Raw genomic sequence first — 27,451 nt, forward strand, 5'->3', positions numbered from 1 at the left:
CTGTATCTCCTCCCATGTTTGCTGACCCAAACGTCCTGACATTATGGGTCTTATCTGTGTGTACACTCGTGTCACATTGATATTAGTGCTGGATCATGTTTCTGATTGTAAAGTGGAACAATAATAGTTATATATTAATAATAACTCCCCCTAAACCTTATTTTTTTGCCATTTATTTGTTTTTATACTTAGTTATATATATATTTTTTTATAAATTAGTATTTTTACATGTGTATTTTTATTTTAAATTATATATATATATACATATTATTTATTTATTTATTTATTTATTTATTATTTCTGATTTTAATCTTACCGATCAACAATTTTTTGGCATTTATTTGTTTTTATACAGCAGTTGTGTCTAGTTCTCAAATCTAATTGGCTAATAGCCGTGCGATTATTCTGCAATAATCAGCCTCCTTACACTTCTGTATTACTCCGCCCACATAGTGACAGCAGATATTGCGGCTGTTGGACAGCATAATGTATATTTGAGGCTTTTTTCGGAGAGAATGTAGTTGTTTAGATTGCATCTATGCACTTATTTACAAGGATTTTGGCTTTTTAAAATATTTATCATTTCTGAGAGACAGCACGTTGGCATCCATCAGCCTGTCATTGAGCATAGCAAAGACGTTTGATATTGTCCATCCACAAGATGGCGACAGAGACTGCATAAGTTCTTAGAGGAGAAAAGATTGGCATATTTTCAAACTACAAATTATCAAAACATTATGAGATCTAAGTCGATCTCTCTTTTTTATGTTGTAGTGCTATATTTAAACCATTGCAATTGTAGTGTATTGAGTGTGAGATGGGACTTGCATATCAGGAATGTGTGTATTGTGGGTTGGCCACTCTTTGTATAACCCTGAGTTACTTGTTTTTGTTACTGCAGACTAGTCCAGTAAACAGAAATAAGAAATGCTTTTTTACTTATCGCAAACACAACAGTAATCTACTAGTGATTGCGTTTTTTGGCTTTTTCGGGGTTAATTATTGTGATCTCCCGACTGCAACAGAGAAAATACTGGGAGAAATCTCTGTAGACAGATGGCATTTCATGCCGTTCAGCCTTATAATCCTAATGTGAGCAAAATTACCTGATTTGTCATCAAAAGTAGCAACGGTTTCTGCTGTTCTGACGGCAGCTGCAGAAGTGAATGAATGGAGGAAAAAAGTAGATCCTCTAACAAAAGGATTTTTAGACTCTTCGTGTTTGATTTTCTTTTATATACACCATTATGTCGAGGAAATTTCATCGAAAATTCGAAAACATTGATTTAAATTTACAATTTAAATTTAACTAATATAAAAATAAAATGTAAAAATACAAATTTATAAAAAAAAGTCTATATAAACTAATTATAAATCAGCAATATCACATGAGTAGGAGTGCGATATGGCTGTATATCGTCACTGGTGGGACACTAAGGCACTCGACCGCACTGAAGATTTCTTTTTTTTTTTTGTATATATTTCTGGTAATTTTAACAATCCATAATGTTTTGCCATTTTTTTGTTTTTATAATTGTTTATATATTCTTTTCATTAGTATTTTATATTTGTATTGTTTCTTTGAGTTAAATTTAAATTATATATATTTTAATTTTATATTTCTTTTTATTTCTTTTTAATTTTAACAGTCCATTTTCTGTCATATATTTGTTTTAATAATTGGTTATATATTCTTTTTTATAAATTTGTATTTTTGCATTTATTTTAATTAAACTTAAGTTATTTAAATTTTAATTGATTTTATTTATTTAGTTAGTTTTATTTATTTTATTATTATATATACAAATTTATACACTTTATTATTAATATCAAAGGGAACTTTACTAATTTCAATAAAATTCAGAACAAAAAGGAAAAAAAGCACTTATAAATAACAATATGCCTAAGTTATTGTGAGTAGGGTGTGTATATATAATCACTTAATTTTAACATGTTTTAATTTAGATTTTAGTTAATTATTATTTTAAATATATATCTAATTATTTTTTGTTTTACTATATTGGATAAATAAATGCATTTCTTTCTTTTTTTTTATTTCACAAGTGCACCAGAGGAGCAAAATAGCAATGCTGTTAGATTTAATTATACATTTATTTTCTAGAAATTATACAGCAAGTCTTTCCAGCCTCCCACGATATTCAGTACATCTGATACCAAAAAAAACAGCATGAACACCACTCCACCCAGTCTGGTGGTGCGTGTGTGCGTGTGGCGTGTGTGCGTGTGTGGTGTGTGCGTGTGTGTGTGTGTGTGTGTGTGTGTGTGTGTGTGTGTTCAACTTTTAGTCTGCCTACTAAATCACATTTTTCACCATAAATCTTGTTCATTTATTACAGCTTTGAAGGGCTTTAGCAATTCCTTTCTTTGGCAAAAAATAATAAAATACCTCAGCAGTAGAAGAAATGGTGCTCCATAAAGCCTAATCCTCAACAATCAATCAAATCGTGTTCATAATTTGCACATATAATCAACATTTAAGCAATACATGTTCTGATTTAGTCAGAAATGAAAACTAGGTCTGTGAGATATTTGATCCAGAGGGTCTGTTAAAAATACCCTGTTAAATAGACAGTGTCGTGTTACATCATCTTTTGCCCTGTGGTGTGTGCTAATGAAGAGCGCTCTCGCTAACAATGACTAGCGCAGTTGGCCTAATCAACGCTCGTCTTGCTCTTCTGTCGTGTCCCCTTCCTCTAATCCCTGGTGGTCTGGTCCTCTCGTTATTATAATTTTGAATTAGGCCTGGTATATTGAGCTTTTAATTAGAGATGGCGGTACAGTAGAGGGATATATAAGTTATGGCCATTTTTTATGTCTTATTTTAAATGCACTGAATAGCCCTTTTAAAAGATGTTTAAATAAAGTCCCAAGACTGCATTTATTTAATAGAAAAATATACATATATAAACATAGGAATACTACCTAATTAGTTTTAATTCAAACGATTTCATTCGTATGAAAATGTGCGAATTTTTTTTTTTTTTTTTACATATAGATATACATAGATAGATTGATAGATCTATAGATATATATATATATAGAGAGAGAGAGAGAGAGGAGGAGAGACGAGAGAGAGAGGAGAGAGAGAGGAGAGAGCGAGAGAGAGAGAGAGAGGATCTAGAGATATATATAGAGAGAGAGAGAGAGAGAGAGAGAGATAGATCTATAGATAGATAGATAGATAGATAGATAGATAGATAGATAGATAGAGATCTATAGAGATATATATAGATAGATAGATAGATCTATAGAGATAGATAGATAGATAGATAGATAGATAGATTATACACACACACACAATTGATAATCTGTATGGTATTTTTGGTTATTTGATAACAGTAAAGCAGTGACACAACAAATACTTTAATTACTTTTATTCAGTTTGTAAGTTCACACAGAAATTTTAATTTGCTGTTAATTTACTCCCCCTCAGGCCATCCAAAAACTAGGTGACATTTTTTTTTCTTCAGCTCACTTAAACTGGAGCCAAACATATGAAGGAACATTAATACATAAATGACAAGTTATTCTGGTGTACTTTGTTTTAGGAAGGTTTCTATGCAAAAATTATAAATCCGACCCCAGATATTAGTGACCAATCAGAGCTAACCTGTAACCATTGACATCCATAAATGGAAAAACAAATACAAGTCAATAGTTAGTGGTTTCCAACATTCTTCGAAATATCTTCTTTTGTGTTCATCAGAGCAAAAAATCTCAAACAGGTTTGGAACAAGTGAAGGGTGAGTAATTGGTTAATTTAGGGTGAACCTTTAAATCATCCAAACACTGGTGTGTAACAGCGATTAACGAAGGCCTCTTTGTGCTGGTGTGTGATTGGAGTGAAATGAAAGCTTGACTGGTGATGTGTTTGCAGTAGTGGGAGGGTCTCGAGTGGAAGGAGGTCACTGTGGGTCGCATCGCCCCTACTCTCTTGTTACCGAGACACAATGATCAAACATGCTTTAAATCATTCAGATTGTGAGGCCTGCAGAGATGTACAGCCTATATGCAATAAATCAATATATTAGTAGTTTTAAAGGGATAGTTCTCCCAAAAATGACAATTCTGCCTCATTCTACTTGTTCCTAATCTGTTTGAGTTTTTTTTTTCTTCTGTTGAACACAAAGGAAGATATATTAAAGGCAAAAAACAGCATTGACTTTCATAGTAATTTGTTTCTACTATGAAAGTCAATGGGTGCCAATATTATCCCTCATTACTAGGGCCAGACGGAATCTGCGGATGTTTTTTGCTATTTCTGCGGAGAATTTTGGTAAAAATCGAATCTAAAATAGAATTATTTTGGGAGTGCCATAACTATAACCGTAATATGTGAAATAAATATATTATCTTTGTTAAGTTTATTTTAAACTAATTTCGAGAGGATCAGAATCAGTTTTATCGCCAGGTGTGCTTCACACACACACAAAGGAATTTGTTTTGGCTACAGAAGCTTCCAGTGTACATAAAGTGACAAGTGACAACACAAAATAAATCTGAAAAATAAAAAGATAAACATTAAACAGATGCGGTTAGTCAAGAAACCTGGATGTTGAGTTGTATGTACAGATTGTTATAAATATACAGGTTATAAGTGTACAAGTGCGAATGTAGAAGGTATTGCATTGTATATTGATATAAGGTGCTGTGTACAAGTGCGTATGAGAAGTATTGCACATATTTATTGCACAGTAGGGAATATTTAAACTGTTCATAAGGTAGACAGCCTGAGGAAAGAAACTTTTCCTGTGTCTTTGCGCTTGGTGCTCTGAAGCGCCGACCAGACGGTAACAGTTCGAACAGGTAGTGTGCTGGGTGTGAGGGGTCCAGAGTGATTTTGCGAGCCCTTTTACTCACTCTGGAAGAGTACAGTTCTTGAAGTGTAGGACGGGTTGTGCCAGTGATACGTTCAGCAGTCCGGACTATTCGCTGTAGTCTACGGAGGTCGGTTTTGGCAGCTGAGCCGAACCAGACAAAAATCACGTGCTTATGATTTATCACAGCCGGTCTTGTATTAGCTAATCATGATCTTCCAATCATATGATTTCTAAGTTACTATAAATAACCACAATCTTCAATCCGCTTTATCTTCGTTTGGAAGAAACCCCCCTTCCTCCCCATTTTCCTCCTTTCCATAGATCGGGCGGCCCGGCGGCCAAGTGGTTAGCACTGTTAACCCCACAGCAAGAACACTGCCGACCCTGCTCCCGCCAGGCCGGTGGGCGTTTCTGTGAGGAGTTTGTAAATTCTCCCCTTGTCCGTGTGGGTTTTCCCCGGGTTTTCCGTTTTCCTCCCACCATCCGAAGATATACATTATGCATAACAGACTTGGCAGTCAAGCACTTGTCTAGCTCCCTTTTTCTCACGTGTTCCCTTAGCTACTGCAGCGAGGAGTTCTGAGATCCACCGAGCTCAAGCTCCCCTCTCGCTCTGCGAACGGGAGGGAGCCCTGGGCTCGAGGATCCCTTTAGCTCAGGCCTCTCCCCGGGACAGCATGCCAAACAAGCTTTTGATAGATCACCAGCTAAGTGTGAACTCTTGAGTTAACTTTTATTTCATGTTTAAAATGTAAATCCAATTAGATCCACTTTATTTGGTAAACAAAGCAAGTCTCTTATACATCTACTAAAAGACAGAAAATATTACTGGACAAACTGCATTGTACATAAATCAGATGAACATTTTCATATTAGTCAGTGATATTACTGTCATTTAAAGACTGAATAAATATAGATTTACACACATTTACTCAAGTAAATAAACAGAATTAATGATGGGCAAAAAATCTGTGGAATTCTGCGCACGCAGATTCCGTGTGGGCCTACTCATTACCACTGAGTGGTATGGTTCGGTACGGGTCACCTTTATCAGGCTTGTGTCTCCACTGCCAAATGGTACCCTTTTGCTAGGCATGGTGCATGACAGAAAGCTGTAGTTGATAATCGTTGTTCTCATATTGTATGAGAAGCACTTCATACTAAACAAATGCTTTATATACATAAAGACTTGTATAAATGTTAATTACTAACCTTTCTATGAACAGGATTTGATTATAGCTGCAGACATACGAGCCTTACAGTCTGAAATGTTACAGATTACGAAAAAACAAACAAAAAAAAAAAACATACATTTAGTCCTTATTTGGGTTCATAAACGATACAAAACATATACAGTCAGTACAAACCTCTCATCTTTAATCTTCACCAGCACATGTAACGTTAACATCTTGTTTAAATGTAAGTCCGTCATTCTGAGTTCATAATAGTCCAAAAGGTGATGATAATAGTTAAACATGGCAGTTTGTTCATGTTTTAGGTTGTTGAAAGAATCATTTGCTCTTGTTTTTACGCTTCTCTCGCGTTGTCCGTTTCTGAAAGAATGTGAGCAGCACTTCAATAATCATGTCCACGTTAATCACCAGCGCAAGTCATTATTTCAAATATAGACAATCATGCAAATCTCTAGAGAAAGTGAAACCGCTCGTGCTTTAGACGGCCTTGTAAACAACAACAGGACACACGGCAGATTCTGCTCTTCTTCTTGGCTTTGTGGCTGTTCATCAAGACGACGACAAGGTTTGTTTGATCCGGCTACCACCGCAAGTATATTTCAACCTGTAGGATGCACTGGTATGACTACAGTAGTTTAAGCAGGTGTTTCTTTATATATACTGTATAACTGCACTCGATTTAGGAGAAATCCCTCAAGCTCTAACCTCTAAAAGACTCTTATTAGTAGAAACTTTGTTCTTGGTGCGGTTCGCTTTCACACTGCAAAGAGCAACATTGTAATAATTTTAATCCCTGTTTCAGAACAAAACAGGTGTGAAAGCACCCTTAAGCCTACTTTCACTTGGCTTTGCAGCTGACTGTGCACACAGTCGCAAGAGTAACATTCATAATACATTCTTGAATTTAAACGACTCAACTTTATTCTTAAAGAGAACGAAATGACTGGTTTAAACTGGCTGTAAAAATATATGTACACCATTAGTAATGGTTAATCAACACATTACCTTTTTTAAATAATCTACACGTTTTAATCTTGTAATTATTCTGATTTGTAGAGATGTTGTCTGTAATTGTTTTTCTGTGATTTATTTCTCATTTGCTGTATATTTTATTAATTTGATGATGCTATTAGGCTATGTTACATAGGCTATTTTATATCTAAAATACCTTGGCATTCAAGTTTGCTTGAGATGCAAAGATTTCTTTTTTATTTCGCCAGTCTTTTTGTTTTTACTTTAACCCATTGAAAAGAAACCGTGTATAACAGTGTCATAAATACAATTATTGTTCAAATTAAATTATATTTTGTTTGTCGCATAAAGTTAACTATTTAAGTGATGTGAGTAAATGGTGTGTTTCAATCCGGCTACCACTGCAAGTATATTTCAACCTGTAGGATGCACTGGTATGACTACAGTAGTTTAAGCAGACATTTCTTTATACTGTATAGCTGCACTCGATTTAGGAGAAATCCCTCAAGCTCTAACCTCTAAAAGACTCCTCTTATTAGTAACTCTATGCTATTTACAGTTTTCAAATCACTGCCATGTGCAAAGTGACCCTGAGCTATATCTGCTTATTCTGCAAGAGCTGTACATCAGCGCAGTAAATAATGCAAAGGCTTCATCAGGAGGCTCCGCGCTGTCTTTCTGAAAAGCTGTTTGCCTGGGAAGTGACTTTGACTGCAGAGACTGCAGCGTTTCTCTTGGCAAGCAGGTATTATGTTTGCTTCTCCGGTTTCATCTTTTTATTTTTAGCGTGGCATCGCTGAGTCACTAGCGAGAGCGTAATGCTGAAGACTGTAGCGTGAGGAATCCAAAGCATCCGCACTGATGATGGGGAAATAACGCTCTTTGACTCAATATGTGTTGGGGATCTGGCAGCGTTTGGAAAGGGCACTCGCTCCTCAGAGACTCTCTGTCCCTTCATCTGTATTCTGCTCAAAACTCCATCTGGAAAGAGCTCTCGGCCTCTTTAAAGAGACAGTTCACCCCAAAAAATGGATGTTTCTTTTATCATTTACTCCTAGCCTGGTGTTGGGCTAAGCCTTTCTTCTGTATCCGCGCACGATGGCTCAGTGGTTAGCACATTGCCTCACAGCATGAAGGTTGCTAGTTCAAATCCCGGCTGGGCCATTTAGCATTCTGTGTGGAGTTCGCATGTTCTCCCCATGTTGGCGGGGGTTTCCTCCGAGTGCTCTGGTTTCCCCCACAGTCCAAAGACATGCGCTATAGGTGAATTGGGAAAACAAAATTGGCCCTAGTGTGTGAATGTGAGAGTGTATGGGTGTTTTTCAGTACTGGGTGGCATTTGGAAGGGCATCCGCTGTTTAAAACATATGCTGGAATAGTTGGTGGTTCATTCCACTGTGGAGACCATGATAAATAAGGGACTAAGATAGAGAATGGATGAATTAAAGCTCATTCCCCTTTCTACCCCTTAGCACATGTACGTGATTGAGGTAGGGGCGATTCTCTAGGTGTAAGGAAGGACTACACTACAAACAAAGGAGTATGAGACATTTCTCTGAATACAACGGCCATGGCAGGCACAGGGCATTAAAACCAAGCAAGGAGACACACAGATGTCAAAAATTGGCCGTTAATAAGTATTTTTTGCTACAAACAAGCATCTGATTTATTTAATTCCTTACAGTGTTAGGGTCATGATCTTCAAGGAGACGTATTGGAAATAAACCCGCTAAATTTTACCAGCGGTGGTCTGCAAAATATTACACACATATTTTATGTGCTGCTAACCTTAGGCCCAATCCCAATTCTATTTTGTTTTACCCCCTACCCCCTTCAAAGGGCTTTAAATTCACGCCTAAGAAATGGGACACCACTACAACACCAACACACGTCATCATATGTCATTGCGAGTTGTAACTTGATGATTATATTGACGATGGCGACTGCTGTAGTTATTCCAGTTGCATTATTTTTGGGTATTTATGTTCAGGAAGTCACTGTAGGCATCGATATCATGTTATCATAATGATATAATGTGGCAGTGAGCTCGTAACTGAACTGTGTATTTACACAGTGGCCATATTCATCTATGTAAACACACGAAAACAACACTAATGATATACCAGACACTGTAAAAGGGTAATTCCCAGCCACTAGACTTTCTGAAAAAGGGAATCGAGTATCATATAGTGACAGATGTGAAAGTATGGGACTAGGCTACTACTATACAGGAGTAATTATTATGGATTATACACTCACAGGCCACTTTATTAGGTACACCTAAGTAGTACCGGGTTGGCAGGATGGATCCATGCTTACATGTTGTTGTTGTTGTTGACGCCAAATTCTGACCCTACCATCCAAATGTCACAGCAGGAATTGAGACTCATCAGACCAGGCGACATTTTCCAATCTTCTATTGTATACATTATATATATATATATACATACTTTTTTTTTGCAATATCGCCCAGCCCTAGTTACATCCATAAATATGAGCACTGTAAATACACAGTGTAGTTATGTGCATCTTTCAATACCTAGAGACTTGTATATAAAATGCACTGCACTGCCTTTTGTTGACATTAGTAACAAAGAGCATAGACTCACTAAGAGGCAACGCTCTGTTGCTGATTGGAAAACAGCCACTAGATGCCGCTAGTGTCACACGGCAGCCATTTTGGAATGAAAATTCCAATAGACCAGCAGCACAGATTACAAATGTTAGACAAAATTACAATATTGAGTTAAATATGAGTTAAAATATTATTCTATATATATGCTCTCAGCATAAATTGGTACAATGGGTACCCCTTTGAAAAGTAACATTTAAAAAAAAAAATATCTCAATGAAAACAGACTTCCAGAATGTTGACAGATTTACTATATCTGGTATCTAAAAATCTTTTTCACTTATAACATGAAGGTGAGGTTAACAAAATAACTTGGATTACTGTTTTATTTTTTAGCTTTACTCAAATTAGAGTGATATAAAAATTAGCATACCCCACAACAAAAACTATTTTCTATAGTTTGTATGGCCTCCATGATTTTTAATGACAGCATAAAAAAATTATGAATAAACGAATTTTTGTGTCTGAATTCAGTCGTTTTGGACAAAGTGGCTTTTTATATAACTTTATCAGTCTTTCTTTAACAGACAAGACTGAAAAAATACTATATACTATATATATATACTATGTATTATAATACTGCAACAAAAAGTACTGTCAATCTGTTATCAACACATTTTTAAAGTCATGTTAATTTAAACATGTCAGTATTAATTTGTATTGTGTCAGTGCGTAAACTATTACATTAAAGTCATTTGAAGTATTTTCACCTAGAAGTGACAGTTACAATAAAAACAAATATGGTTAAAATATATTAAACAAGTCTGTAAAAGTAAAAAGTCTGTACTTTTAAAAGTGCTGATAATCACCAGTCTTTGACTGTAAATCTTGTATCGTCATCTTTCATGTTGTATTTCAGCTTTAATGCGCTTTTTAAATAAATAAATAAATAAATAAAAAACAAAACACATGCTTGCCATTGCGACAGCAATAAGATCCAAAATGGCGGAATCGCGAGGCTGTTGCTGGGTGCTGCTGTTGCAATGGAACATTCTATTGAGTGTCGCCTCTTGGTGATTCTAAGCTCTTTGTTAGTAATGAGCCATGCGCTACTTTTGTTACTAAGCAACAACTGTATTTGTCTTTATGCTGGAGCACATGACATCAGAAATGTGAGATATTCAGTTAATTCATATGAAAAATTAGCATCTACACTCACCCAGTGTATAATTCCTATAATAATGAACTGAACATTATGTAGGGTGGCACAGTGGCTCAGTGGTAAGCACTGTCACCTCACAGCAAGAAGGTCACTTGTTCGAGCTGGCTCCCGGCTGGGTCAGTTGGCATGTCTGTGTGTTGTTTGCATGTTCTCCCCGTGTTGTCATGGGTTTCCTCTGAGTGCTCCGGTTTCCCCCACAGTCCAAATACATGCGCTCTTGTACACTCATACCCATACACTCAGGTAAGAGTGTTTGGGTGTTTCCCACTACTGGGTTTCAGCTGAAAGGGCATCCGCTGTGTAAAACATATGCTGGATAAATTGGCGGTTCATTTTGCTGTGGCGACCCCTGATAAATAAGGGAGTAAGCCGAAGGAAAATGAATGAATGAAAATTATATATCTGCAGAGCTCACAATCTGCTCTATTGATGACATGATGACGTGCGCATGCGAAGCAGTGGTGTCCCATTTCTTAGTGGGAAACTTCGACCCCTGTTTCAAGCGAAGGGCTAGGGGTATAAAATAGAATTGGGGCCAAGTGTGTCACTTAATGTGACACCATGGGCAGTTCATTCCGCTGTGGTGACTCCTGATAAACAAAGGGACTAAGCCGAAGGAAAAAGAATGAATGAGTCCACCATGAATATCTTAAATCTCCCAAACTGTTTGTCTTATCCTTCATCACTACGGATCAGCCTATAATACGCTGTTTGTACTGGAAATATTTTCAATCTGTCAGGTCATTTTTTTTTTTGTTGCTGCTGTTTTACCTGCGTGACCCAATAATATCCAGCTGCAGGCCCTCACAACCACACACGTTTTAGGCACACACAATCTAGGCAAACCATAAATGGTTACGACAGATGTTAATGGTATTAACATCTTGGACATCGTCATCGATATATTTTGATATGTGGTTAATAAATATTGTACACAATAAACAATATAGTGTTTACTTTATTTCACAAATATTGCGATCGAGACGGGCAAATGGGGAGCGTTGTTTCCGATCACCATTCAATATAATAGACTGAACAGTTTTCTATCAGTCATCATAGATGATCAGTCATTATTATCTGACAGAGTAAATATCGCAGATACTCGTTTGCTGGCCTTGCTGAAAGATCTAAATTGGACAGGTTTAAATTATATAATGGAGTCATTTATAATGAAGGAAATAATAGGAAGTTAATACAGGCAGTAATACATTTTACATGTAATAAATGTATAACACTATATTAATATTTTTACTCAAACTGTAGTAGTGTATATTTGCTTAATTTTCTAATAACTTTTTAATTAATGGTTCCCACATTAAATACTGTAGTAGGCCCAATTTATAGGAAGCAATGTATTGTTTTTAAACCAAAATTTAGCAATAGAAACAAATTAACTGTTAATAATTAATAAAAAAAAAAAAAAATAATAATAATATAGTAATAATTATATATATATATAATATATATTATATATATATATATATATATTATATCTATATATATATATATATATATATATTAATATAATATTTATTTTATATATTTATTTATATTTATTTATTTATATATATATATATATAGATATATATATATATATATAATATATAATATATATATAATTTATTTATTTATTTATTTTAATATATATATATTATATATATATATATTATTATTTTATATATATTTATATTATTTATTACTTATATATATATATATATTTATTTATTTATTTATATATATTTATATATATTATTTATATTATATATATATATATATATATATATATATATATTTATATAACTAACAGCTGTGACATAATCAGTTTATAACTATATTATACATTGTTTAAATGATTAACTATAGTAATTAATTTTAATGTGACACATTATTGTTTGCTTTTTATATTTTACAACAAAGTGATTTTAACCAAGTATGATAATATTAAGATCCAGAATTAGTTTATTACACTTAATCCTACAATTAGACGGTCTGACGGTTTTCTTTGTGTATGAGGACACGTGAATAAAGTCATAAGTGTCTTTAATTATTTTTATTTACATAATTTGATTTCAGAAACTGCAGCGATTGTTAAAATGATCGTTACGATATAATAATAATAATGACTGAAATGGGAAACCATATTTGTGAAATTCAATAGGTGGAATAGGTTTCAGATTCAGCCGGAGCTGGATCGACACTGGTGTTTTGTTCTTGAGCTAGTCTGTTTTATGAAAGGATTAAGGGAATAATTCAGTGATCCACATCAGGATGACTTAATCGGTCACTGGCATTGAGTGTGTTCACATGCACGTTCTTAAGCTGATTATCCTTAATCAGCTGATGTGTGTAATGTCATGTCAATTCCTTACCCTGATTTGTTTTATCAGTTAAAAAAAAAAAACAGCTTAAAATCTGACTGGAACAGGTTTTTTTTTTTTTTTTTTTTTTGCTGAATACCCTGATTTTAGGTTATATGTAAGTGCCTTTATCTGCGTTCAAGTTTATCTGTGTGTGCTTGTCTGATTGTACACGTGAGATTCAGTACACTTCACACCCGAAAGTAAGAGTAGAAAATAGGGCTGGACAGTTGATTGAAGGTGATTTTATTCATGTGCATTTTGGCAGTAAAACCGGCTGTATGTCATATACAATATTTACAACTTATTATTTTGCAGTAATGGGTAGGATAAATGTATCAGCTGGATTTGTAAAAGCTGTTCTTCCTCTTCTGTTTTCCAGGGGGCTGCAGATTATGTGAAGGCCCACCTGCCGGAGGCTCTGAAGCAACAGCTGCAGGCGTTCGAGAGGGAGAAGAAGGACAGTCCTCTCTCCTACCCCTCCATCCTGGAGCAACGCATCCTGGCCGTGGACCGGGACATGGTGGAGAAGTTCTCTGCCTCTCACGATGAAGCAGGTCAGCAGGAGCAGCATGTGTTTAAGCTCCATCTTCCATCAGGATGTGCGCAATGCTGAATGGCTGCTCTTATGTTTTCAGGCACAACATGTCTGATAGCCTTGCTGTCTGATCGCGAACTGACGGTGGCGAATGTTGGAGACTCTCGTGGCGTTCTCTGCGATAAAGACGGAAACGCCGTGGCCCTTTCACACGATCACAAGCCCTACCAGCTGAAGGAGCGCAAGAGGATCAAAAGAGCCGGTGAGTTTTTGACTGATTCACCAGTCAGGAAATGCAAGTCATGATTTTGGCTCATTTTCACGATAGGTTGGATACTAGATTCATCCGTCTGTCTACATGTTTCAGTTTAATTTACCCACACATTGATTAAAGCTGTGTGTTTCAAGACATTTCTGCAGAGTTTTAACAACTGGTTAGTAAGGGTGGGAATCTTTAAGGGACTTCATAATCAATCCAATTCTGGGAGTCACAATCAGATTCCAATACCATCCTTGACCTAGATTTTGTCCCTATTTCTTCAGCTATACAAATACATCTTTTCAATTGTACATTTTAAACCAGAATTTGAAATTCTTATATGCTTTTCTTTATAATTTTATGTACGTCTTCACTGCTGTCTTAAAAAATACTTATATTTTTATTAAAAGGTTATATTAACCATGAATATTCATGCGACTGCTAATCAACAGTACAAATTACAAATTTGACATCTTCCCAATCGAGAAAACCACCAACAGTCAAGAATGCGTGATTATATGCTGTCATGGCTTTGCAATTAAAAAATGTCATTATAATGGGAGTCAATGGGGCAAAAACATAGACTGTAAAAGATATGGACGTAGTATCCGTGACATCACCTATATGTTTCTGAAGAGCGCAAATGAAGCTACAATTAGGCGTGGCCAATCGTCACCATTTTGTTCGCGTATCATCACACCGACTGGGGGTTACCAAAATAGGGCAAAGAGGCGGAGCTACAGATGCCTGCTAGCATCTTGCTTAGACGGCTGTTCTTTGGGAGAAATGTTAATACTTCATCACCTGAGACTCGTTTGTGTTCTGACCACTTGTGCTTGGTTGTACACTATATCAATAGTGTTTAGTCTTTTAAAAACACTGTTGTAACGCATTGAGCCACTAAGCATTGTTCTACAGGAGGAAACTGCGGATTACTTCCAAATACTTCAAATTTATTCTATGTTAATAAATGCAAGGATATTAATGAAATCCAGGCATAACACTGTATGCCAACGTTTCAGATGACTGTTTTAGAGCCTACAGCTAATCAATCTGTCAGATTCTGGAGTGCATTCAAGTTCTAAAGAACATTTATAAATGATTAAATAAAACAAAGACTAATAATATATGGCTCGTTTCCACTGACTGGTACGGTACGGTACGGTACGGTTCGGTTTGGTACGGGTCACCTTTATCAGGCTTGCGTTTCCACTAACAAGGGTACCCTTTTGGTGGGCGTGGTGTATGACAGAAAGTTTCAGTCGACATCATTCTAGCTCGAGGAAATGTCTACAATAAAGCTGTACAGGTCACTCACATATCATATGAGAAGCACTTCTCACAAAACAGATGCTTCATAAACATAAATACTTGTGTAGAAATGTTTATTACTAACTTTTCAATGAACATGAGTTGATTATAACTGCAGATCAAAGACAAACAGCGAAACAGCCTACTGTAACGTCTGTAATTATATTAAATAACTAAATAAATGAACATATATAAACACATACAGCCCCTTACAGTCTCCGATATGTTCCCAACTACAGAAGAACTACATAAAGTAGACATTTTGGCCGTATTTAATGTGCTCCTTTTTTCCCGGCTTCTCCTTTGTTTCTTCGCGCTTCACTCTCGCGTTTGTCAGCTTCTGACAGGATCGGGTTTCAAAAGCACGTCAATAATCAAGCGCAGGTTATTATCATCAGCTCAAGAAGTTTGTTATTTCAGATATAATGTTAGACGCGCGGCGAGTGCTAGCAAGAAAGCGAAACCGCTCGTGCCTCAGACTGGCTCGTAAAAAACTACGGGGCACAGGGTAAATCTGCTCTTCTTCTTGGATTTGTGGCTGTTCATCAAGACGACGACAAGGTTTGTTTGAGCCCAGATCGACCATGGCTCGTTATTATATGTATTTATAATTCCGCTAAAATCTCTCGCTGTGTTTTTCAAACATGGCGGTTTTTTTGTTTTCATTCTGGCTTGTTGCGTAAGTGAATGACGTATCTCTGTAAACCAATAGCGTTCAGCTGCGCGTGTGGCTCCGCCTTTTGGTACCCTTTCTCGTGTTTGGTACCCTTTCGAAAGGATGCCGAAAAAGTGGTATGGTACGGTTCGGTACGCTTTTTGACAGTGGAAACGGCCATAAAAGCGTACCAAACCGAACCGTACCGTACCACTCAGTATAAACGGGCCATAATAATAATATAAGAATTTCACTCACCTGGGAAATGGAGGCCACTTGAATGGTTTGTGAACACAATTAAGTGCACACAGCATGCCATATCATCTGATAATTGTAGGAAATAATTCCAAAAGGCAACTGACTGTGTAAAGCCACATAAAACAAGACAAAAATACGATGAATATGCCGAGTTCAGCTGGAATCAGCTGAGGTGGAGTGACTGCGACCAGCAAGACCTAGCTGTCACTCAAGTGGCCACGCCCTTAATTATGCAGACTTAATATAAACGAAACGGATGAGTTATAAAAAAAATTCACTTCCTCACAGTTGATGAAAGGTAATGTTAGCTATATACACCAAGGATCGCTCATTAAAAGATGCTGGTTTTATTATAAACTTTATTTTATTATTATGTTTGCCAAAAGTAAACCTTTCTTCATGGTGCTAGAAAAGGAGATTCAAATGTATATGAAAGTGATTTCCAAGTCTAAAAATAGAAAAGCAATTAAAACAATCAATATATGCTCCTCCTTAAAGATTTTTACATAAAAAGTGCGTTAATAACTCTTGTTAATAACTAAAATTGGAAAATGTGCGTAATATATTTGTTTGTAATTTGATAATTATGTACCCGCTCCTCTGTTTTTTTTCTTCTTCTTCTTTAATTTCTTTTTTACCTCACTTATTTCATTCTTGTTAAGAAATGTGAAGTGATTTTATTGTATAAGAAAACTGTACTGAAAACTGAAAACACGCTGGTTCTTGTTAAAAAAAAAAAAAATAAATAAATAAGCTATATACACCAAAATCGTTTTTGTACCAGACTGTACCTTTATTTCTGCTGTAAAGTTGGCCATTTTAACAGTGGACTAACCAAATTTCGATGAATTGCAGTTTCAGTTACTTCCGTATTAGCTTTACGAGGGAGAGTGGGAGGCTGCCACTTGAGCAAAAACAGCCACCAACAGAATGAAAGGGTAGTAAATTTGCCCAGAGTGTATTGTTGAATTAATTAATTAATTTATTTATTTATTTATTTATTTGTTTATTTTATTTTATTTTTTTCATTTTCAAAGCATTTTCCCAAAATGAGATTTGTCATCAAAAATCATTTCATTTGCTGAAACACAGAGAAAGTTGCAGCAAATTAGGACTCAGGATCACCCCCAGAGCAGGTGAATTCATCTCCAACAGCACATACTGTAGGGGTTAATAAAATGTATTTGATTTTTGGAAATCACCAAAAGACTACATCCACCCTTATTGTCCCTCGGCCTCCACTTTGGGATTATATTAAGTTAATGGATATGATCAGACTGTTCCGTTTATTCATGTTACACTTCCTACCAGTTCTGTATTCAGCGTGAATGTAACCTGTCTGTCATCTTCTCCATCAGGAGGCTTCATCAGTTTCAACGGTTCATGGCGTGTGCAGGGCATCCTGGCCATGTCTCGCTCACTGGGCGACTACCCGCTGAAAAACCTAAACGTGGTCATCCCAGACCCCGACATCCTGACCTTCGACCTGGACAAGCTGCAGCCCGAGTTCATGATCCTGGCATCAGACGGCCTGTGGGACGCCTTCAGCAACGAGGAGGCCGTGCGCTTCGTCCGGGAGCGTCTAGACGAGCCGCACTTCGGCGCCAAGAGCATCGTCCTGCAGTCGTTCTACCGTGGCTGTCCAGACAACATCACCGTCATGGTGGTCAAGTTCAAGAGCAGCTCGGCCAGCAAAACTGCAGAGTAGCCTTTCCGTCAATCAGAGGTGAGACGCTGTAATATAAGAGACAAGCCAAAAGCATTACAATAGACGCATGTGTGTACAAACACATGCATTCCCAGATGATTGGTTTCTTTTTCTTCTTCTTTTTTTGGTGTGTGCCAAATGGACACTTGGGGAAAAAAATGAGTTTTGAATTATTTTTCAATTCCGTACACTGTAAAGATGATGTATCCTGGCCTTCCTTCCTTATACAGAGCAATATTATTTGTGAAACGGCTATCGGCTTGAATGGTAGAAAGACATTTATTGCCTTGAAGATGCACTCGTAGATGTTTGTTCAGCATAAATCGCATAAATATCATAACTTTATTTTATTTTGAGGTCAAAAATGGAGCTGGTGAAACCATATCCAGCTCTTGAATTTGGATGTACACTGAAAAACAATTATTTATTGGACTTTTTTTTTAGGCCCAATGTATATGGGCTGAATTTAAACAAACAAATGAAGGTCAAGATTACCTAATTTCATCTGTTTGATTTAATTCAGCTCATATGAATAGTTTGCAACCACTTACCTTTAAAAAAAATATTAATTGGATTTACTCCATTTTCTTAAGGTAAGTGGTTGCAAACAATATAAATGGGCTGAATTTAAACAAACAAATTAGGTTGAACATTACTCAATTTATTTTATTTGTTTAAATTTGCCTCATATATATTGTTTGCAACCACTTACCTTAAGAAAATGGAGTAAATCCAATTAATCTTTTTTTGTTCAGTGTACATAATCCGTTCATATCACTTTAGGCATTTATGCCAATTTACACTGGTGCTGCTCATCAGTTTGTTTAAATGTGTTTGGGATTAAGTTTGCGTTTAATTACAAATGTTAGACTTGATTTAACGTCATAACCGGTCCCGCTCATGATCGTCAGGCTTCTCCTGTGTTTAGGTCACCATTTTAATGGCTATATGCATACTGCAGTGGACAGATTTAGGGTTATGATGTGTATTTACTTTGTGAAGACTGTTGGATTAATACTGGCTTACAGTTTTTCAACTTTCCTCTTAAGCAATGTTACTTAAATGTTAACTTAAAAAATAGGAAAAGAATTGGCACAAATCCCCGTCTACAGAAAATCTGAATTTCTTGCACTGTGTGAAATGTATGTGGGAGATTAAAGCGATTAAATAAACCTTACAAGTCAAGCTAAAACGAATCGTTTTTGTTCTCTTTAATAGTGTGTGTTTGTGTGCACGTGTCATATAGGAGTAATATCGCAAGAGTAGCAGTGCGATATGGCTGTATATCGGCTTATATACAGCCACGTCGCACTGATACGAGTGTGATATTGCGTTTATACAATAGTTCGATGGCGTAATCGTGTATATAAATAAGAAAATCAAACACAGAGAGTCTTAAAAATCCTAACTACTTCCAGCATTCATTCACATCTGCAGCTGATGTCAGAACAGCAGAAACCGTTGCTACTTCACCAACGCAACTTTAGAGCTAGTATTTAAATGATTCTCTAGCGTAATGTCTAAAGTGATGACAAAACAGGTCATTTTGCTCACATTTCACAGAAATAAATCAATGTTTGGATCATTTAATTGTTTACAGTATAACGGCTTGATCACAAAATAGACATAAACTTACATTCCGATCATTCATTCATTCATATTCTTTTCGGCGTAGTCCCTTTATTAATCCGGGGTCACCACAGCGGAATGAACCGCCAACTTATCCAGCATTTGTTTTATGCAGCGGATGCCCTTCCAGCTGCAACCCATCACTGGGAAACACATACACACTTATTCACACACACACACATACACTAAGGACAATTTAGCCTACCCAATTCACCTGTACCGCATGTCTTTGGACTGTGGGGGAAACCAGACCACCCGGAGGAAACCCACGCGAACACAGGGAGAACATGCAAACTCCACACAGAAACGCCAACTGACCCAGCCGAGGCTCAAACCAGCGACCGTCTTGCTGTGAGGCGACAGCACTACCTACTGCGCCACTGTGTTGCCCCTTCTGATCATTCAATGATGGTTAAATTAATTCATTCATTTTCCTACGGCTTAGTCCCTTTATTCAAGGGGTCACCACAGCGGAATGAACCGCCAACTTATCCGCCAACTTATGTTTACACAGTGGATGCCTCTCCAGCTGCAACCCAGTACTGAAAAACACCCATACACTATCACACTCACACACATACACTACAGTCAATTTAGTTTATTCAATTCAGTCTTTGGACTTGTGGGGGAAACCGGAGCACCCTGGGGAAACCCACGCCAACACGGGAGATCATGCATACTCCACATAGAAATGTCAACTGGTCCGGCCGAGACTCTAACCAGTGACCCTCTTACTCACAATGCTAACCACTGCGCCACCATGTCTCCCATAATGGTTGATTGTTAATTGGATGCAAGTAATTCATTGTTGGAAAAATTGTTGAATTTTCAACATTGATTTAATGTAAGTATTTTCAACAATGAGACGTGATTTGAATTATCAACCTTAATTCAATGTGTGTATTTCCAACACTGGGAAATGTGTAAATTATAAGCATTGGTTCAATATGAATATCGTCATGTACACTACCTGACAAAAAGTCTTGTTGCCTATCCAAGTTTTGGGACAACCAATAATAACTTGACTTGTAGTTGATCATTTGGTAGCAGAAGTAGGTTATATGAAAGTTAAAGGCCTCTAGATTACGCTTATTTTACCAAAATAAAAGATAATAATTTTAAATTTTTTAATTATTTAATTAGGACAGTAAGGTCTGACTTTGCTTAGACAAAAGTCTTATCACTTAGCATTCTTTGAATTAGTTTTCAATGCCTCCTCTTTCATCTTACCCCAGACATGCTGAATAATGTTCATGTCTCGTGACTGGGCTGGCCAATCCTGGAGCACCTTGACCTTCTTTCCTTTCAGGAACTTTGATGTGGAGGCTGAAGTATGAGTAGGCATGTGCCGGTATCACATTTTCATGCTGCGATTAATTGATTGAGCTTTTATCACGGTACACGGTATTATCACGATATTGTAATTTTACTAGAGAAACAGGTAAAAAAACACAAAAAACTTCAGTTTCGTCAACTTAGTAACTTTAATAACTTTTTAATTAACTAAAGGTACTTCAAACATTTAAATACAAATAAATATAAATAAAACAATACACAATATAAAAGTAAACTTGAGCAATTATATCAAAGTGAATGTGCAAAGGGAAACCGTCTTCGATCAGCAATCCCTCTGCATTTTTTTGGAACCCAAAATATTTCCAAACCTCTGACTTTTTTTTTGAAGAGGGATAAATTGTCGGCAGCGTTCCTTTTTCCGCCATGCTTCTTCTTCGTGTGAGGATTAGAGAGCGGTGGCAGCAGCGGCGCGCGCTGTGTGCACACAGTGCTTCTACATGCGGGGATTGTTTACATCAGAGTGCGCATCAGTTCTGCGCAGCATATACGCAGTGTTTCTTCAAGCGGTTGATGGAAAATAAGCTAAGGCGCGTTCTAAGTATATAAATTCGGATCTATTATTTTTTACGGTATTTTGAAGTGCCCGCGATAACAATATCGTGCATATTCATTACCGTGATTTATCGCATTACCGAATATGAGTAGGGAAGTATGAGAAGGAGCGCTGTCCTGCTGAAGAATTTGCCCTCTCCTATGGTTTGTAACGTAATGGGGAGCACAAATGTCTTGATACCTCAGGCTGTTGATGTTGCCATCCACTCTGCAGATCTCTCGCACGCCCCCAGTACTGAATGTAACCCCAAACCATGATTTTTCCTTCTCCAAACTTGACTGATCACTGTGAGAATCTTGAGTCCATGTCGGTACCAAGAGGAATTCTGCAGTATTTGTGATGATTGAAATGGAGTTCAACAGATGATCCATCTGAAAAATCAACCTTCTGCCACTTTTCCAAATGATCAACTAGAAGTGAAGTTATTATGTGTTGATCTTACAACAGGGATCGACGACAAGTCTTTTGTCAGGTTGTGTAACTTCATTCAGAATTGAATATTCAACCTCAACCAAAATGATGATTCTGACAGAATTTCAACAGTGGTTCCATGCCACTCTGCTAACTGATGAGTGACCCTGATGTTTAGCTGGTTTTAGTAGTCTTAACAGCTGCTGAGACCAGCTAAAAAGAGTGGTCAAAGCCCCTCTAAAACCAGCCTGACCTGATTAGGCTACGTGCTAGCGTTTTGTTTTCCTCAGCACAGGTGGTTCGGCGTGAGCTCATAAATTAAGAAGCAAATATAAAACACACACAATAATAGCCAAATGGCACACATGGCTGTTCGCATTCTTCCTGACATATCAAAGGACACGTATTTTCACATCCCGTAAACGGTAACTGTACACCGCACGTGTGTGTAAAATTGTTATGCGGTTTACTGTTATGAAAGCACACATCACATATTTAACTAAATGTGATACTTTAAATGCCAAACCTAAAAACTGACTGAAATAATCAATCATGACGTCAGTTCTGCTGCCTAAAATTTCCTTGAATCAAATTAACGTTTTTAGTCGTCTCAACTTACACCTGACAAACTCAAAATATTAAATTACAACTTTGTATAACTTTTAAATAGTCTATTTAATCATTTTAAACCTAATTAACTGATTTAAAAGATCGTCATGAGGTCATTTTTTACAGTATACTCACGTCGAGTATATATGTAAACTGTTTTCCATGTTAGCATTTTGTTTTCCTCAGCAGAGGTGGTTCGGCATGAGCTCATAAATTAAGAAGCAAATATAAAACACAATAATAGCCATATGGCACACATGGCTTTTCGCATTCTTCCTGACGTACAGCAGGACACACGTATTTTCACATCCTGGTCGCAGTAACCGTGCACCTGTCACGATAGCCATACAGCGACACATGCCCGTATACCATTATGCAGCTTTCTGCCCTTCTAAAAAAAAGCACATCACATATTTAACTAAATTTTACACTTTAAATGCCAAACCTTAAAACTGACTAAAACTGGTCTCCTCATAAATCATGACGTCAGTTCTGCTGCCTAAAATTAGTTGAATCAAATTAACTTTTCTAGCCATCTCAACTTAAATCTGTCAGACTCAAAATATTAAGTTGCAACGTTGTATAACTTTAAAAAAAATCTATTTAATCGTTTGAAACCCGATTAACTGATTAAAATAATTGTCATAACGTCATTTTTACAGTATTCTTAGGTCGAGTATATGTAAAGCTTCCCCCCAATCAATATGCCATTGTTTTTGGTGCAATCGCTGATTGTGTTATACCTTTAGTTAAATCTGGCCCCAAATCTGACATAGATTGACAACAGTTTTGGCTTCTTCAGAAAATATTTTTTATCTAATAAAGCTGTTGAAGTCCCAATCAAATTCAATTCATAACTGCTATCCAATAAATACCAAACTAGTTAAATTTAATAGCAATATTTCCTCTAAATGCTTATTTTGTACTCAATATGACGAAACACTAAATCATTTATTTTGGGAGTGTACTTACTGTAAAGTGTTTTGGGTTGACTTGTCCAATTTCATTTAAAAAAAATTCAAAACTTTTGTATTTCCAATAAAATTTCTTCTTTGGATACTCTCTGAACGTAGATCCTTCGCATTATAAATGTATTATTAATTTATTGCTTTTTTTTTTGCGGCAAAATTTTACATCCATAAATGTAAATTTTTAAAGAAACACCCACCCATTTTATTTTCAGAAAAGACTTTTTTTTACATCGATCCATCTCTGCTTAGTGTTTTGTTTTCCTCAGGTTCAGCGTGAGCTCATAAAGTAAGAAGCAAATATAAAACAAACACAATAACCATAAGGCATACATGGCTTTTCGCATTCTTCCTGATATACCGCATTACACTTGTCGCGATAGCCATACACTGCCACATGCCCATATACCATTATGCAGTTTTCTGTCCCTATGAAAAGCACATCACATATTAACCTAAATTTTACACTTTAAATGCCAAACCAAAAATAAAACATGTCCTTCATAAATCATGGTGACAGTTCTGGCTAAAATTTAGTTGAATCAAATGAACTTTTCTAGTCATCTCAACATCTGTCAAACTCAAAATATTAAGTTACAACTTTGTATAACTCTTTTCTAGTCATCTCGACATATGTCAAACTCAAAATATTAAGTTACAACTTTGTATAACTCTTCTAGTCATCTCAACATCTGTCAAACTCAAAATATTAAGTTACAACTTTGTATAACTCTTTTCTAGTCATCTCAACATCTGTCAAACTCAATATTAAGTTACAACTTTGTATAACTCTTTTCTAGTCATCTCAACATCTGTCAAACTCAAAATATTAAGTTACAACTTTGTATAACTTTTCTAGTCATCTCAACATCTGTCAAACTCAAAATATTAAGTTACAACTTTGTATAACTCTTTTCTAGTCATCTCAACATCTGTCAAACTTAAAATATTAAGTTACAACTTTGTATAACTCTCTTCTACTCATCTCAACATATGTCAAACTCAAAATATTAAGTTACAACTTTGTATAACTCTTTTCTAGTCATCTCAACATATGTCAAATTCTAAATATTAAGTTACAACTTTGTATAACTCTTTTCTAGTCATCTCAACATGTCAAACTCAAAATATTGTTACAACTTTGTATAACTCTTTTCTAGTCATCTCAACACATGTCAAACTCAAAATATTAAGTTACAACTTTGTATAACTCTTTTCTAGTCATCTCAACATCTGTCAAACTTAAAATATTAAGTTACAACTTTGTATAACTCTTTTCTAGTCATCTCAACATATGTCAAACTCAAAATATTAAGTTACAACTTTGTATAACTCTTTTCTAGTCATCTCAACATATGTCAAACTCAAAATATTAAGTTACAACTTTGTATAACATCTATTTAATCAGTTGAAACCTGACTAACTGATTAAAGTAATCGTCTTTTGTTTTTGTTTTTTTTTTACAATATACTCGCGTCGACTGTGTAAAGCATTAGCGTTTTGTTTTCCTCAGCAGAGGTGGTTCGGCGTGAGCTCGTAAATTAAGAAGCAAATATAAAACGAACATAATAATAGCCATATGGCAAACATGGCTGTTTGCATTCTTCATGACATACCGCAGGACACACGTATTTCCACATCCCGGTCGCGGTAACCATACACCGCCCGTGCGCGCAACATACCGGGCTTTAACGGATGCTGGGCAGTCCATCGTGACAACAGGGACCAGGTGTAAAGCCTCAGAATAGAGTCCAGCACTAAACCCTCTAAGACCGGAGCCTGTTGTCAGTGAGTAAGCCTTCTATAAATCTGCACATACACACTCACTCTTACTGGAACTGACACACATAGTAGTTCAGTGACTGCTGTATAAAGGTGCGTTTTGTCGCCGAGTTTAACGTAGTTTACAACACGCAGGAAACAAAACATGGGGCAGTGTGGATCAAGGAGTTCCGATTTTAACGAGTTTGCGTCACTTACAACTATAAAGTTGTGTGAAAAGCGCATTTGGCAGGAGAAATGGCGACCGGACGCCGGTCAGAATGAAGCCGCCTTGGAGAGACGCCGGCGCGGCTGCAGCTGTCACGGAGACTGCCCTGGACTGGTTTTTGTGGCTGATACAACTGGAGGGGTGTGGATTGATAAAACCGTCGCAAGGCAAAGGTGAAACTGTGAATGTACAGTTGATTTTTCATATTTCTTCCTGAAATCCCTTCTGAGGATTACTAAATGATGAACCGTTGTCATTTTCACTCAGCGGAAGTTGGATTGTCAGATATGCCAAGTAATTTTTCTTCGGTTTTCATTTGACAACATTTCTTGACAGACTTTTTCAAGACATTGTTTGCTTTAAGAGATGTTTTTAAGCATGTGTGCTGGTCATAACTGCCAGTTCATAGTCATCTATGTGGTCAGCTGATGAACAATGAAGAAATCATCATACTTTGGGTCACATGTCTCTTGGAAACAGTCTTAACTTTGAACTTTCAATTATTTATTCAGTTTTATTTATTTATTTATGTTGAAGCAACTTGACTTCACATTTTACTTGAAACTGAACCATTTTTGTTTTCATCCTTGATGAACTTGACACGATATTCCATGAAAGTGATTGTTTTCTTTAATCGTGGGATATTCAACTCTAAATTTCAACATGTACATTAATAGATGTGTTTGTAGACATGGACACCGTTCCAGGCATTCTTAGCATATCATTAGGGAGGTGTCCTGTGATACTTTGACCCATTAATCATACAGAGCTATGATAAGCGAGTTATAATACATTACTGAGTAACGCAGGCACCCTCTAATGTAAACTCACATTTGCTAAGAGAACGCCGTGAGAAGTGTTTGTGTGAACATCTGACATTTCACAATGGGACATTCAGGATCCAGGCACAAACCCGAAGCACGTATACTCCTCCTAGGACTGGACAATGCTGGGAAATCGACTCTTCTTTACAAACTGAAATACGATGAGAACTTCCACACCGTTCCTACGATCGGATTCAACGTGGAGATGATCGAAGCCAAGAAGAACCGGGATAAAATCAGCCTGACCGTGTGGGACGTTGGAGGTCAGGCGAAGATGCGAGCGTTCTGGAGGAACTTCTACCAGGACACGGCCGGAATTGTGTTCGTCGTGGACTCGTCTGATATTAAACGTCTGGACGAGGCCAAGGGCGTCCTGGAGCAGTCCCTAAAAAGCGAGCACCTCAGGGGGCTCCCGGTGGTGGTTCTTGCCAACAAGCAGGATATTGTTGGAGCTGCAACGGTAACCGAGATCACAGAGCAGTTTAACCTGAGAAAGAGCTGCAGTGACCGAGACTGGTTCATTCAGCCGTGTTCGGCTCTGACCGGAGCGGGTCTGGTGGACGGTTTCAGACGAATGGCACACCTGGTGAAAATGACACCCGACGACAATAACATCAAAGAGACCGTCAAGTATATAAGAGCTAAATCTGTTATACAAAAGAAGTAGCGCTCATGGTCACTTATTAACCACTTTTATTGTAGGCTCTGCTGTCCTGACTACAGTGGGATGGTTCGTAATTACAGTACGTGCAATCCTGAAGTGGTCAAAACATGCAATATGCTACCTTGACTTGCAAGATATTACTCAGAGATTGATTAATATAATGACCAAGGCTGAGTGAGATAGTTTAGTAAAGAGAAATGTCTCTATCCTACCAAAGTAACATGTTTATCTTGAGTTATGACTGTACAGTACTATTCAGGGTCATGTGAATGGATTCAATGAGAAACCGAGGGTGTGTTCACACTTGACAGGTTTGGTTTATGTTTATGAATGGATTATGGTTGTATTGTTCATTTTAAGCAAAATATTGACCAACAGCTGACCCGGCACCACAAAACCAGTTTTAAGTTGGTAATAAAATGGGTAGAACTTATGGATTTAAGCCAAAAATGATTAGAATACTTGGTAGCCCTACTGAAAAATCCAGCTTAAACCAGCCTAGGCTGGTTGGCTGGTTTTAGCTGGTTGACCAGCTTGGTTTTAGAGGGGTTTTGGCCATTT

At 36.7% G+C, this 27,451-nt stretch overlaps 2 protein-coding genes across 2 annotated transcripts in view; both read left to right on the forward strand.

Moving 5' to 3' along the window:
* ppm1la (protein phosphatase, Mg2+/Mn2+ dependent, 1La) overlaps nucleotides 1–19,078 on the forward strand; it is a 38,946-nt gene extending 19,868 nt beyond the window's left edge. The window contains exons 2-4 of the mRNA XM_056472344.1: nucleotides 13,540–13,714; nucleotides 13,796–13,957; nucleotides 17,537–19,078. Coding sequence (XP_056328319.1) covers nucleotides 13,540–13,714; nucleotides 13,796–13,957; nucleotides 17,537–17,886 — 687 coding nt within the window. The 3' untranslated portion in view covers nucleotides 17,887–19,078. The remainder of the gene's footprint in view (nucleotides 1–13,539; nucleotides 13,715–13,795; nucleotides 13,958–17,536) is intronic.
* A 6,039-nt stretch (nucleotides 19,079–25,117) lies between these two features.
* arl14 (ADP-ribosylation factor-like 14) lies at nucleotides 25,118–27,417 on the forward strand. The gene has a single exon (XM_056465994.1). It carries the CDS (start codon nucleotides 26,288–26,290, stop codon nucleotides 26,891–26,893), a length of 606 nt encoding a protein of 201 aa, XP_056321969.1. The 5' UTR covers nucleotides 25,118–26,287; the 3' UTR covers nucleotides 26,894–27,417.
* Nucleotides 27,418–27,451: the final 34 nt, after the last annotated feature.

The sequence above is a fragment of the Danio aesculapii genome, chromosome 2, assembly GCF_903798145.1.
Source record: "Danio aesculapii chromosome 2, fDanAes4.1, whole genome shotgun sequence".
Lineage (NCBI taxonomy): Eukaryota > Metazoa > Chordata > Actinopteri > Cypriniformes > Danionidae > Danio > Danio aesculapii.